Source organism: Octopus bimaculoides, chromosome 3 (genome assembly GCF_001194135.2).
Source record: "Octopus bimaculoides isolate UCB-OBI-ISO-001 chromosome 3, ASM119413v2, whole genome shotgun sequence".
Classification (NCBI taxonomy): domain Eukaryota; kingdom Metazoa; phylum Mollusca; class Cephalopoda; order Octopoda; family Octopodidae; genus Octopus; species Octopus bimaculoides.
Window position 1 is genome coordinate 134,513,532 of NC_068983.1, and position 15,532 is coordinate 134,529,063.

General features: G+C 35.2%; 1 protein-coding gene across 3 annotated transcripts in view; it reads right to left on the reverse strand.

The window, feature by feature from the left end:
- Positions 1-4,517, reverse strand: part of LOC106870927 (transportin-1) — a 54,270-nt gene extending 49,753 nt beyond the window's left edge. The window contains exons 1-3 of one of the 3 annotated variants that reach the window (XR_008263731.1): positions 4,416-4,517; positions 3,890-4,010; positions 3,518-3,593 (exon numbers count right to left, since the gene is read on the reverse strand). Coding sequence is in view for 2 of the 3 variants with exons in the window: in XM_014917164.2 (XP_014772650.1) it covers positions 3,518-3,593; positions 3,890-3,988 (175 nt within the window). In the remaining variant the exon portion in view is untranslated. Of the gene's footprint in view, positions 1-3,517; positions 3,594-3,889; positions 4,011-4,183; positions 4,316-4,415 lie in introns of those variants that run through there. The other 2 variants (XM_014917164.2, XM_014917165.2) reach the window with 2 other exon arrangements.
- Positions 4,518-15,532: the final 11,015 nt, after the last annotated feature.

Genomic DNA, 15,532 nt, shown 5'->3' on the forward strand with positions numbered 1-15,532 from the left:
GGGGGGGGGGGGCGGTTCAGATTACATATAGTCCATCTCTACCCTTCTTACTACACATCAAAACCTTGTCCAATGTTCAATTAGGTCTGTGTGTGTTTATGTGTGTAAGAGAGAGAGGCCTTAGATGAGACCCTTGTACTGAATCCTCAGGTTGACCACTGGTACATAGAACACAAAAGCATGTGTGTGTGTGTGTGAAAAGCCCTGAGCAAAAACCGTGATATTTACTGACACCTCACTTCAAATAAGTCAGATCATAGCTTAGCACTTTCAAAGTGGAAAATTAATTCCTTGAAAACAGGTATGGGTTAACGACATGAAAGGTATCCGGTTGAAAAATGCCACAATGTTAAACTTTATGCTTACCGTAAAAAAAAAAAAAATAGACGTAAAACGAGCCATCAAAACTCCATTTAAAGAAACATACAAAATACATATAGTTTTCGCAGAGGAAGGAACGAATTAACACACATACACAAAAATATGCAAATATTAACAATATACAGATACACAGACATACATCAGTATACAACGTATGTTTATTATATCAAAAGCTGACAGTCAACTAAGAACTTCACACGGGGATAGGCTTATATGCAATAAAATAACTGTACACAGACACACATGTACCTATACAAACACACGTATTTATAAATAATATACACGCTTACTATTATGCACACACGCACGTGCACGACATATACGCACGTACTGATTTATACATATACACAAACGCGTACTAATATACACCACCAGTTAGTGATACATCCATCCTTCCTTACTACTATCACTCTCCACCCGTTTTATCGATCTCTCACCCTTCCTCCACTTGTGCAACCTTTAACCCCACCCCTCATGTCCTTTTATTATCTACCGTATTGTTCTGCTCTAAATAATGAAATTAGAACCAGTTATGACAAATCATTTCGTATCACATTTCTCCATTGCCAGTCATCACTCACTTTCCTGAGTAACTGACAGCCATCCATCATTCACCTCTGTTCACCAGCCACTACCTTTATCTATATATAACTGACCATCTGCAATCCAGCTTATTTTCATGTCTTCATGCACTCTTCTATTCAACTTGAAGGAACTTTCTGGCAATTCATCACCAACAGATTTACCTTTCTTTTTGACGCCAATCTGGTCACCCCACCCATCCCATCATACATTAACCTCTCTACACACCGTATAAAGCAACCACTATCTTCTGTTCTACCTCTCAGACAAAAAGGTTTGTTAGTCTTGCGAGCTAAAAAGCAACCTCACTAATGTTAGCACCACAAAAAAAAAACAACCTAGTACACTATGTAAAATGGTTGATGCTAGAAAGGGCATCCGGTTGTAGAAACCATGCAATAACAGACGGAAAACGAAGCAGACCGACTTAGATCCTGTCGAATCGTTCAACCCATGTCAGCAGGGAAGAACGGCATTAAATGATTTACAGATACATACACGCACAAAAGCATATTCGTATATACATGTGCATATACATAGCTCATAAAATATATGGAAAGAGCAAGACAAGTGAAAATAAATATAAATAACATAAGTTTCAAAACGAAACTGTAAAATACCATTTTCTAAAGTACTATAAAACAAAATGCAGACAAAAGTGGAAATTTTTTTTATTCAAAAATTACACAGATAATGTTGAACGTAGATTAGAAATGTATAAAGATCACACAAATTACAGTGGATGTGTATAGGTTGTAAATAAAATGTAACGAGCAAATCATATTTTACAAAAAAAAAAAAAAAAAAAAAAAAAAAAAAGTAACAGAAATGTGGAACTGAAGCATTCATTCAAACAGCGTAGTTCCTTTTCTCCTGAAGACATGTTCTTTGCAAACACTATATTCATGTTTTACTAACAGACACATACATAATACATGCATCGTTATAGAGGTGGGTGCAGTAACAGGATGTTCGATCACTAATCAACCACATCTTATTACATAAGAATTTTTGGACAGATTTCCTCCTAAAAGCATCATTCTACAAGTAATAAACCGAATCGGTGATGGACGCATTTTAGCATCATTTGACGGTTCAAATGACTGAAGCCCCTTCTCCCCCCCCCCTCCAACGGCCAGCCTCATTATTACTACTGGCGAAAGGAGGAGGGGAACAACTAAAGCGGCGACGAAGACTAATGTCTATCTATCAGCAAATGACTAATGACAATTATATAACACGACTACTGTAGTTTCACACACACACACATATATATATATATATACACACACACGTGGGTAATCAGAAAAGGTGAAATTAAACAATTAAAGGTTTTTAATATTATCGAGTTGTATACTGCATAGAAGAACCAAACCTAAATATGTTAGCTGAAAAAAGAATTAAAAAGCGAAAGATTTGGAGAGGGAATTCCTAAGAATGTTCGCTATATTTCTCTCTCACACACTATTATAATATATATATATATATATTCATTCAACATGGTTTCAGACTACTCTATTTCTGTACTAATGATCAGAGACGATGGCCCTATATATTACATATAGGTGTCTGAAGAGAAATGGGGAAGTAACTATTGGCAACCATCACGGAAGTAATTTCACTATCTGTACGCATATAATTAACATCGACTTGTAGGATTTGGACAGCTCGCCCCTCCTTGGTTGCATCCATTAAAATAAATATTCGTGTTATTTTTAGACACAAACCGAAGAAAATTAATGATGACAAAAAATTAAAAAAAGATACACGGAAAAATACATGAGCAAAAACAAAAAAAAATTGGAGATCGATAAATTGATTAATTATTATGAAAACTATGTTATAAGAGAGGAAATGATCTGTTTTATGTATGTAGCACAGGCAATTGGTTCATCCATGTTCATGTAACTGAAAGAAGCAACACTTCAGGGGTGACAATAGATTACATATTGTTACTGCGTCATTTGACTTTGATGGTTCTTTCCATTATCTTTTCCATTATTTTTAATCTTTAAATACCAATTCTATCCAATCTAATTAGATTTAGATTAAACAAACTTCACGTGAGCGCAAATATAGAAACAGTAATCTGAAGGGCGAAATGTAGTTTCCGCTTGTTTAACGTTTAAGATCAAAATGAAGATGAACTGTGAACAAAACCGGCGACTAATATTAAGTGGTTGACACGTAAGAATGATATATTCAAGATTTTAATATCATAATGCCTAGATATACAAATATATATTTTTAGGATTTGGCTGTACATGGGAACAAGTGTATTCACCAATTAATAAAGAACTCAATACTTCAAGTAGTTTTAGACATTTATTATATAAATTAGTGAACATGCGTATAGATTTCGTGCAGGTAATATCTAAGGGAAATGAGTGATACATCTTCCTTCGATTTATATGCAAGGAAATACTGAAACATTTTCTTTCTAAATCCTATCCTTTCACTCACCCACTCGCTGCTCGAGATCTCAAGAATTTTTGAACGGCGAAACATGACAGGAGGTCGAGAAAATGGTGGCAAGGTTAAAAACTAGTCTTACCTTCAGATTTTAATTTAGTCAGCACAAAAATGAGGTAATTGTTGAAGTCAGGGTAAGTATTCAATTCCTCAAGTTTCTGTGAACAGCTGTTAAGGGCATAAGCCACATTGCTTTGTAGACGCTTATAATAAGAGACTTCAATGGAGGCGAGGGAAAAATTACATAGAATCAAAGGTTTGTAGAGTTACAAAACAATTATTTAGATAGGCTTAACAAAAAACATTAATTTAAATAATGTAGAAAACTTAATCCTTTTAAAACACGTGGGGTAAGAACTTACTCCCTTTTCATCTCCTCATCAAAGATAGAGAAATATAAATTAATGATTTGTAATAAAATAAACTATATTAAACACAATGATTAAAAGGATACTTGTTGAACTGCCCGCTGTGCAGCTGTATCAGGAGACTGAGATTCTTTCAATAATTGTAGAATTTGACGCAGTCCATTTTCTTCCGGAGACCACGCCATGTTTCACTGTTCACACTTTGAACTAGCATCCAACGAAAAGGAACGAGTAATCAACGTCGGGCGAGTAAAAGAATGTAAATTAACTTTATAAATTTACGAAATATATTTCTTTGATTTTCAAATAACGTTAGAAACTGGAAATAATAAATTAGAAAATAAAATATTGTAAAATAATTTTTGTAAAATTTAACGAACCTAGTTACGGAATTTACCGAAGTCATCGAAAAACAGTTGCAACCTGATTTTTTTAGTTGATCGTAAACGATAGAGTATATCACCCACCTCGCAACTTACTACATCGAAATAATTTCTAATTCTTTTCTTGGTTTAGTTAGAATAATATCGATTAAATCAATAGTTACTTACAATTAAAAGAATATTTTTAAAAGATACATAATAAAATACTGAAATTCGCGTCGAAAATTACGTTTTGAATCATCCAATTAGATCATGTCTTTTATCGTTAGCAGCCAGTGATTCCCGGCTTCTTCCGCAATCTCACAGCATTAAAATTACTTTTGTTTTTATAGTTGTTGCAAAATTGTTTGTTCGTTCCGTCTTTCGAATTTGTAAGCATATAAATATTTTACATTTCTAAATATAAACAGATATTATAATGAAATTATATCCTATCATTTTTAGATGGTAATATATTGTTAAATGGTGACGTAAATTAAAACTCCGCTATTCACACACGTGCGTGTGTGTGTATATGTACTCAAGTACTCGTTCCAGCCAGATTATTCTTACCGTGCAGACAGCGCGCGCACACACGTCTGAGTATGTATATACAGAGAGATATATATATACTTAGTATTTTTATAGATATGGAAATGTGTATACATATAAATATATATATGTATACACGCAATTTATTTGTATATGTCATTATTTAACAACCATCTTCCGTGCTTGCATATGTGAAGCAGTTTGACTAAGTCTGACGAGTACATCGTTTGCAAATCTCTACAGCTGGATGCCCTTCCAAACACCAACCTCTTTGCAGCATCTACTGGGTGCTTTTTTTTTTGTGGCGCCATTACGTCAGGTCCCATGCAGCTCACAAGACTAAGATCCCCTTCAATTGAATAGGGCTACTGTTGAGAGGAAGGCAGCTTTATGCTAGATGATGAAGAATTAAAGTATGAGAGTAGGAACCAGAACAGAACAAGTTTCTTGTTGTAGGGGAGTTGCATGACTTCTTACATTATAGAATAGAGGGTAAGCGTGTCCAAGTTGGAGCTGGAAAGAGATAATTGGGATGGACCACCACCAACGCAAGGTATGAGAGAGTGAATGGGTGGATAGAGGTCACAAGAGATGTGTGATGTTTAGGGATGGGGAATGGGTGAGGAAGTGGAGAATGGGTGGGGGAGTGGTGAGTGATAATAAGCTAGAAAGAGTAGTGACAACAGTAGAGACTGGGTCATGTTGAGGGGTGAATGTAGTGACTGGGGGAAGGTGTTGACCTATGGGACATATGAGTTGGGAGAGTAGGAGATGATTAAGTGCAGGAAAAAATGGAGTGAAGAGCAGCAGAGTAGTAATTATATAGTAGAAAAGAGAAGGGTGAGTGCAGACGAAAGAAAGAGAGAGAGATAATAAATGACGTGAAGTGAGAGACTGGCATAGTACATGGGGAGAGTAAGTGATGTGTGGCAAGGGAGAAATGGAGATAATTTATTGACTTGTCCATGTGAAATGTGGGTGGAGAGGACAGTAGGAATGAAAGATGAATATCAAGTGAAATGGTTCCAGATAAGCAGTATCAGGGAAAAGGTGCTGAAGTATTCTGCTCACATTTCATTACAGCAGCAAAATACAGTATTCAAAGAGATAACAGGAGCTGGGGATGTCTTGAGAAGGAGACTGGGCAAGGGGGCCCATTTGTGCATATATGTGTGCATGTGTTTATTTTAAAAAACAATTTTACATTAATCTGATTACACTATACTTTTGTAGAGTACAAATTTATTATTCTTAAAGAAGAATATTATTGACAATGACATTGAAGTTTTAGCCAATTAAGCCATTGTCAGACTATCTATCTATTTATCTATCTATCTATCTATCTATCTATCTATCTATCTATGAATCTATCTATCTATCTTTCTATCTCTCTCACACACACACAGAGTGTGTACTATTATAATTCTACTCACAATTTTCCTCAACAATGTCTTAATTTTCTCACACACAATGCTCTGCATTTCAGACTACCTAATGTCTCTGATCTTCATGTCTAAGAACATTGGCAAATGTCTTACACTTAGCTTCCTCCTTTACTATATCAATCTGGTGTCTGGCTTCTCTTGTGGTTTGGTATTTCTCTTTGCTATTTCCTTTCAGCTGCTCTTTCCAAATCAGAATCTTGGCTTTTAGGGATCTATCTATAGAGCTATTCCACCAAGATTGCTTTCTTTTGCCCCAGCCTCAGGTTTGGTCTATCTCCCTCATTAGGTTATTCCATAGAAATTCCCAACTGTCCTCTACATTATTATTTTCTATCTGCTCCTCTATCTTGTTATATGCACCTATTACTGCCTCTAAACCTATGGCTTGTTTGCATTTTCAACTTTCATGTCCTCTTTCTCCAAATTGTATTTTGTCTCTGTGTCTGATTTGCTCTTAGTTTGAACCCTTTTGTTACCGTATTTATTTTGAGATGCTCTGTGTTTCTTTCAATTAATTTTAAATATAACAAAGAATTTAATAAAATGACTTAGTTACCATTAAGCTGGTGTTAGGAACATAAATTGTGACTAAGGTTTGGTGGAAGATTTTAATTTGAAACTTATGAAAACAAGACATTTGTACTACAGAGCCAGAGGCAGTTTCAGCCGGGTTGGTATCGAAAGGGTTAAGTCACTAACCATATCATCATTGTCATCATGATTTACCATCCACTTTCCATGTGAGTTGAATGTATCAACAGTATCCAGTGAATCAGAGAATCCTACTGGACTCTCATGCTCCACTGTCTGTTTTTGAATGGTTTCTATGGCTTGATGCCCTTCCTAACACCAACCACTTTACAGTGTACATTGGGTGCTTTTTTCATGACACCAGCACTAGTCAGGTCACCTTGCAACTTACAAGACTAAATGGTCTGTAGGGGCCTCTATAACTGAGTGTATGTGATGTTTCTAGACAAAGTGATGCGAGAGGGTAAAGTATGATGAGAGGAACAGACTTATAGTTGTGACAGTGTTGTAGTGAATAGAATAAGAACGTAGATGCTGCTATTATAAATCACTTTTATTTAAAATTAGACTTATTTTACTTTTTCTTTTTGATGCTTGTCTTGCAACATACCATGGAAAACTGTATCTTCTCTATGAGAAACAGACACTAATCATAAGTAAAGAGATAGAGAGATGGTGACAGAACAATAAACTGAAAATCAGAAAGAAAAGGGAAACAAACTAGTGGGCTCCCTATGGTAGATAAAATAAGGTGTGTTGAATATTATAGAGTAAACTGAAACATCATTATAGTAGATAAATATGTTCATATGATGGAAAACTCTTTAATCATTTAGCATTTAAACAGGCCATATCTGGTCTAAAGATTTTATCTGTTTTATATTCAAAATGGCCAGATCTGGCCTGACACTTTCTCAACAATGTCGTTCTAAAAATTAGCAATCACATCATTGAAATCTCATAGCTATGAGATAAGGCATAGTTAATTCAAAACAATGTGAATAAATAAGCATTACAGTTGACAGATTAATCTGAATGCTAAAGGGTTAAATCAATTGTAGTTGAATCAATTAAGGTCACCCACCAGGGAAATAGCAAGAAGAGGGGATGCAGATGTAGCAGAGCACAAAATTTCCCTGGGGTCTGTCATATTGTTAATCAAGATGGAGGCATAAAAATTGTCTTTGTGTCTAGGCACTGAGAAACCTTGCTATACCATTATCACTCACTAATGGAATGGACAACATTTTACATCTTCTCAGTGCTATGCAATGTCTATAACTTTAATAATTAAAGTTGTTGACACAATTCACATAGCAGCTAGTATAATTAGCACCATATAATTGGGACTGCATCATTGATGAGTGTTTAATTAAAGCACATAGTTCAAACCCTATCAGAGACATAGCAGGGAGAGAGAAATGTTTTGACAGACTGAGTTGCACTATCAATCTACATGAAGGCAAAGTCTTCAGAGCTGCTCCTGTTATGTATGTGTTTCAGTGACATTAATACATTTCAAATATTTAATTTACTTGAAATAAATGAATTAAATAATTTCTTCTCCTGAGCAGCACAGCCCACTGGTGATTTCTTTATAAATATGTAGAGAAACATAGACCGAAAAATGAGAATTATGTGATATGAAGCATGGTAGCGAAGGTAGAAATATAAATCATGTAATAAAAATTATATAGATGTGGGTTTGTGTCCTATGACCAGCCTTCAACTTTTTCTCAACCCAATATTTACATACTATTATTTAAAGTTTTATATGCACTTTGCAGTCCAGTTTGAGAAACAAATTATTTATTTTATTTTTTTGATATTTTATATTGCAGTTTAGGTACAGTAGTATTAGTGGTCACTATCATCCAACAGGCTAGTCACTGGTTCACTGAATTTTTTACAGAGACAGTAACAAAGGAGTGTCACTAGCCTTTTGGAATTTACATCAATGTTTATATCCTTTGCTGATATACATCTGTGAAAGGTAAAAAGAAAAAGAACCACACGTGTGTACGCACGCACACACACACACACACACACACATAATATGTATACATACACAGACACACATACATAAATAATAGGTGCAGACATGGCTGTGTGTTTAAAAAGCTCACTTTGGTAATCTAAGCCTGAACAAGCTTGGTTTCTATAAGAAGCCTTGCAAAACTTTAAGTCACATAGAGTCAAATCAACTGATTTAAATAATAATATATGTAAATGCTTCAAAAAGTGTTGAGTGCCTTTTTCTTTTATTTGTCCATTCAGTCATATAAGTACCAGACTTTAAAAAAATGTAAGTACTGCTGTTGATTTATTCCACTAAAGCCCTTCAAGGTGATACTCTAGCATGGCCACAGTCCAATGATAGAAACGACTGAAATATAAACATGTGTCTCTAAGGTGGCTGGTATAAGGAAGGGCATCCAGCTGTAAAAAGCCCTGCCAAAACAGTGAAGCCTGATGCAGGCCTCTGCCTAGTCAGCCCCTGTCTAACCATCCAACTCACGCCAGCATGGAAAATGGATGTTAAATGACGATGATGATATATATAAAACAGGTATAGACATAGATATGATTAAAATGTTCACATTGCTACCAAGTGATATCAGATTCAGTCCCATGCATGATGCAATGGATAAGTGTTTCCTACTACAGTCCTGGACTGGACTGTCCAATGCCTTATGAGTGAATTTGGTAGACAGAAACTGTAGGAAGTTTGTTGTATGTGTGTATGGATAATGATATTCCGCCCATGTCAACATCTCAGAAAAATGATGATGATGATGTTTACAATCCTTGTTGGCATTCTAAGTTTTATATTCTTAATTTCACACATGCACATTATTTGTTTTTGATTTTGTCGACTACACAGTATAGTAGGGTCAGCTGGGCACCATCTGTGAGAAAAACAGCATCATGACACAATTCACTCTACCAGAAATTTGGAAATGACATGCTGTATTGCTTGGCATTCATGCCAGAAACTCTGGTACAAACATTTCAGTGTCTGGGTGTCAGTCTGAGGACTGTGCAATCTGAGGACATGTACCAAAAGTGATAAAAGTCAAACATCCAGTCAATATCATTGTATGTGGAGTAATCACTAGTGACGGCGACGTTATGCCTCCATTCATCTTCGCACACGGCCTCAGACTCAATACAGCCTACATCAAGTATCTGGAGGAGATAGTGCTGCGCTAAGTCAAGAGGGTGACTGCTGGAAGACCCTATGTCTGGCAACAGGACTCTGCACCATGCTACACAAGCAGGAGAACCCACATCATGGCTGTCAGACTATTTCTGTGATCACATCACCCCTAACATCTGGCCACCTGACTCCCCAGACTGCAACCCCCTTGATTATTATGTGTGAGACGCAGTTGAGTGAGAGACCAACAAAACTCCTTGTAACACCAAAGAGGAACTGAAGGCAAGGATTATGGCAGCATTCAACAACTTAAACAAGGAGACCGTCCAGAAGAGTTGCAGATTTCAAAGTCATCTGGAGGCCATGGTTGAAGCTAATGACAATTTCATTGAATAAATTTAGTCTGTAGTATTTCAAGATATTTTTATGTAATTTTGGTAAATATATCTGTTATAATGAGATGTTGGTGTTATTTTCATTTTTGCGTAATTTAGACAGTTTATTCACTGCACCCTGTATATGTCATCATCATCATTTAACGTCTATTTTACAGGCTGTCATATATATGTGTGTGTGTATATATATAACTACAAAATACTACTGTAACTTGCCATTGAGGGTAACTTGCTGTCAACACATACTATGGTTTCATAAATGGTTTTTATGTACTTCTGTATCATATGCAAGCAGATACCTCTCATCCTCGTCTCAGAATGTAATAGCTGGAGGGAGAGAGGGCTGCACCAGTGCTTAGACTTACACTTTATACACTTTATTTATGCCATTGAACTAATGAAAAGTAAAGTTGACTTCAGTAAGATTTGAACTCAGATCACAGAAAGCCAGAATAAATATCTGCCAGTTGACTGTCACACACACACGTCCACATGTACATATAAATATATATAGACACACATGCACATGTACATACCTACACCCACACATACACATATATATTTGACTGTAAGTTTGCTTCTCTGAAAATCAGTTGATTACTCAACAACTCATTATTTCATTCTCTTTCAAGTATTGCCTGATGAGAGCAAGAACTGCATAATGTGTTGCATAATCTAAAACATTGTATAATACTTACATTAAAATCAAGATTTTAGTAAAACAATTGTTGCAAAATTTAAAATCCATTCATTTGTTCATATATTATTATTTCATGACACACTAAATGTTTTACTATTCATTGAATAACTTGAAAACGACTGGAATTGTGAATTACCCAACAACAGTGTTTGATCTTCATTGATGCCTTCTGTGTTTGCTGTGCATAATTCTGTCAAGACAATCAGTGATGTGCTATATGCTGATGTGCACATACACATATATACACCCATCCATCCATCATCATCATCGTTTAATGTCTACTTTCCATACTGGAATGGGTTGAATGGTTTGACATGGAGCTGGCTAGCAGGGACCTGCCCAGATCCCAGCTGTATGCTGAGGCATGGTTTTTATAGCTGGATGCCCTTTCTAATGCAAACCACTTAATGGAGTGTGCTGGGTGCTTCTTACATGCCACTGAGTGCTTTTTATGCAGCACTGGCACAGGTGAGTCAAAGTCACACATTCTCACATACATACATATACACGTACACACGCCTTCGATTTGGGATCACCAATACTTTATTGTCTCCCCTTCTTTCAACCTCTCCTGTCAAACTTTTTTTTTTCCTGACCAGTCACCATGTTTGACTGCTAAATCCACTTGTTTTTTTTAATCTCTCTCTCTGTTTATTTTCTCTTATTCGCTTCTGTTGAAGAGCATAGGCTTGAAACGTAAAAGACTTTTTCACTTCCTGAGTGTCGAACTAATACAGCTGCTTGTTGTTCATACACCTGTCTTTGTCTTTTGTTTTTCTGTAAATTTCAACTATATATATATAGCCTAGACAAGAAGATACTTTCACACACACATATACACACAATAGACTTTTAGTTTCTGCCAACCAGGCTTTTGACAGCCTAAGGCTGTAGTAGAAGACATTTATCTAAAGTGCCTCACAACCATGCGTAAAACTCTCAGCTCTTGAGTCACTTTGTAACTTCTGCTGATTAAAATAATATATGTATATATATTATTTAAGCTAAAAATGATCAATACTTAATTTCTTATTCCCTTGTCATTCATTTAACTTATTGCCTTTCTGTACTCAACTGATGCTTTTTTTCTGAAGCAGACATTTATTAAGTTCTAACAACAGGTTATTCATATTGCTATGCCTAAAATAATAATAATAATAAAACTAATAATAATAACATCTCAACATCTTAAAAAACGGCAGTAGCCCAACATGTCATGTATGTAAACAACAAAATGAAACCATTGATCATGTTGTCTCCATGTGCAGTCTTCTTCCACCTACAGAGTATTTCAACGGGCATGACAGAGCAGCACAGAATATTCACTGGGTAATTTGCAAAGACTTGGACCTGCCCCATGATAAAAACTGGTGAGAACACAAACTACTGCCAGTGCTTGAAAATGACCACATTTCACACCTTTGGCACTTCACCGTTCAAACTGACAGAAAGATAGATGCAATTAGGCCAGACATTATATTGAAGGACTTCAGACAAAAATCATGCCTCCTCATCGATATGGCTGTCCCAATTGACATAAATGTATCTGTCAAGACCTACCAAAAACTGAAATAGAAATTGGCAAAATGTGGAACCTGAAGACTAAAATGATACCTGTTGTCATAGGTGCCATAGGAATGATAGCAAAAGGGGCTGATTACTACCTAGCTCAGATACCAAGAAATCCCAAAATGGAAAAAATTCAAAAAATAGTGTTCATGGGAACTGCTCATATCCCATGTAAAATATTGCCTATGTAATCCCCAAAGTATTTTAATCCATAGACAGTGTCAAAATACTTTTAAATGTACATAACATCAAACACCTTTTACTGTGATCTTAGCATCAGACTATTATCTTATAAATAAATTATCTTTAAAACAAACTTCTAATTTACATTTTCTGACAGACATTCTCTAGAACAATACTCTGTGCAAAACCAAATATATGGCACCCTAGTCATGACACCAACTTGAACTTCTAGCTTGTTGTCTCTTGAAGCCTCTGGATGAGACTTGGAGTCAACTTGTACAAATACAAAGCAAAAGCCAAACATATAATAATAATACCAAGTCTTATAATTCATGGAGAGTAACTCTGTGAGACCTTTGACAATGGGTTGCTGTCTGTTCTCACAGAATTAACCGGAGCAATTAAGATTGAGAGCTCTGAGAAGTAAAATATGATAATAAAGAAGAAGAAGATGATGATGGTAGTGGTGGTGGTGGATGATGATATAAACATGGCTGTATGGTAAGGAGCTGGCTTTCCAGCTACATGGTTCCAGGTTCAGTCCCACTGTGTAGTACCTTTCAGCAAGTGTTTTCTATTATAGCCATGAGACGACCAAAGATTTGTGAATGGATTTGGCAGATGGAAACTGAAGGAAGCCCATCGTATATATATATATATATATATATATATATATATATATATATATCATCATCATCATCATCATCGTTTAACGTCCGCTTTCCATGCTAGCATGGGTTGGACGATTTGACTGAGGACTGGTGAAACCGGATGGCAACACCAGGCTCATATATATATATATATATATGTATGTGTGTGTGTGTATATATATATTTATGTGTGTGTCTGTGTTTGTCCCCTGACCATCACATGACAACCGATGCTGGTGTGTTTATGTCACCGTAACTTAGTAGTTCAGCAAAAAAACTGATAGAATAAGTATTAGGATTACAAAGAATAAGTTCTGGGGTCGATTTCTTTGACTGAAAAACCATTTAAGGCAGTACTCCAGCATGACCACAGTCAAATAACTGAAAAGAATAAAAGAATGTGTATGTGTGTGTGTTTGTCTCCCCCTCCACTGCTTGACAACTTGTCTGCTTGTGTTTTTGTCCCTGTAACTTAGTGGTTCAGCAAAAAAGACTGATAGAATAAGTACCAGACTTGAAAAAGAAGTACTGGAGTTGATTCATTCAACTTAAAATTCAAGGTGGTGCTCCAGCATGGCTGCAGTCTAATGACTGAAACAAGTAAAAGATAAAAGATACACACACATAATGGGCTTCCAAAGAGTTTCTGTTGACCTAATTCTACTCACTAAGTATTGCTCAGCTCAAGGTACCATACAGCCGAATCAAACCCAGAATGATGTGACAGAGAAATAAATTTCTTAAGCATACAGCCATGACTACAGAAATGTTTATTACTGTTTATCTTCTCTATAACCAATGCAGTACACATAGTTTATCCAAAAGAAACTGAAGATTTAAGTTAAAAAAATTTATTTCTTTATTCATGATTTAATCAGTTTGGCATGCTGTTCCAAAAATTCAATTTCTTTTAGGACAGACTGGGTATTTATTGATTTTATTTGACAAGATACAGTTTTATCAATTTTTTTTAATATGATTACTGTGCATTTATTAAGATAAACCACTGAATAAAAGCAATTTTATAGAGTTGGCTTTACTGATCAGTTGATTTAGGATTGAAATAAATGGAAATCAGCTGTTGGGGAGACTTACCCAACCTTGTAATTTCATTAATTTTATTTAAAGCTAATTTAACGAACCACCCAATACTTTTAACATTATACAGTTTTATAAAGTTAATATGCTGTCAGATGTAGCAATACCTTCCTGTCTAACTCATAAATAAACCAAACTGAATTTTAACTCTTTCATATCTAAATTTGCTTTCAATTATATTTTATTCTTCAGAAAGCTAGCACATGAAAAGAGGCTCAAATAAATTTTCAGGTGTATCTGAATTTAAATACAATTTTCTGTCGGTTATCTCAAAATTAAGCTAGTGGTAAGGTTTGTAACAAATAAAAGAAAGAAAGAAAGGAAGGAAGGAAGAAAGAAAGAAAGAAAGAAAGAAAGAAAGAAAGAAAGAAAGAAAGAAAGAAAGAAAGAAAGAAAGAAAGAAAGAAAGAAAGAAAGAAAGAAAGAAAGAAAGAAAGAAAGAAAGAAAGAAAGAAAGAAAGTGAGAGTGAGAAGGAAGGAAGGAAGTAAAGAAAGAAAGAAAGAGAGAGAGAGAGGGAAGGAAGGAAGGAAGGAAGGAAAGAAAGAAAGAAAGAAAGAAAATATGCGACTTGCAGATTAGAAAGTGAAAGATAAAGTATAAAGTCAAAAAGCTTTGTTGTTGAGTGATATATGAAGCATAGTACAAAATGTTAAGTGTAAAATTCCTATAGTCTGAAAGATGAGGGATTAATTAGAACTTTTATGACAAGTTCATTAACCTTTTTAATTTCAGGTTTGCATTTAGTATTTGAAATGTCACAGGTAGCCTAAAAGAGACCAAAGGCCTCAATTAATCCCTTTAAAATCAATTTGTTCTATTGCAATACTATAACATAAGTTACAGATTCTAGATTACAGATTCCAACAGATGTGAATGTGAAATAATCAAATTAACTGGCTAATTAGCACACCTTTCACTTTACTTTTCTTCTGTTTCAATTTTTAATTGCAGTTACTTTAGTAGACTTACATTATTAAAGTCCTTTAGAAATATATCAATTTCACAGTGTTCTTTTTACTCTCTCAAATAAAATCAATATTTTAAACTGTTCTCTAATTTATAGTCTGACACCTAGATCAATAA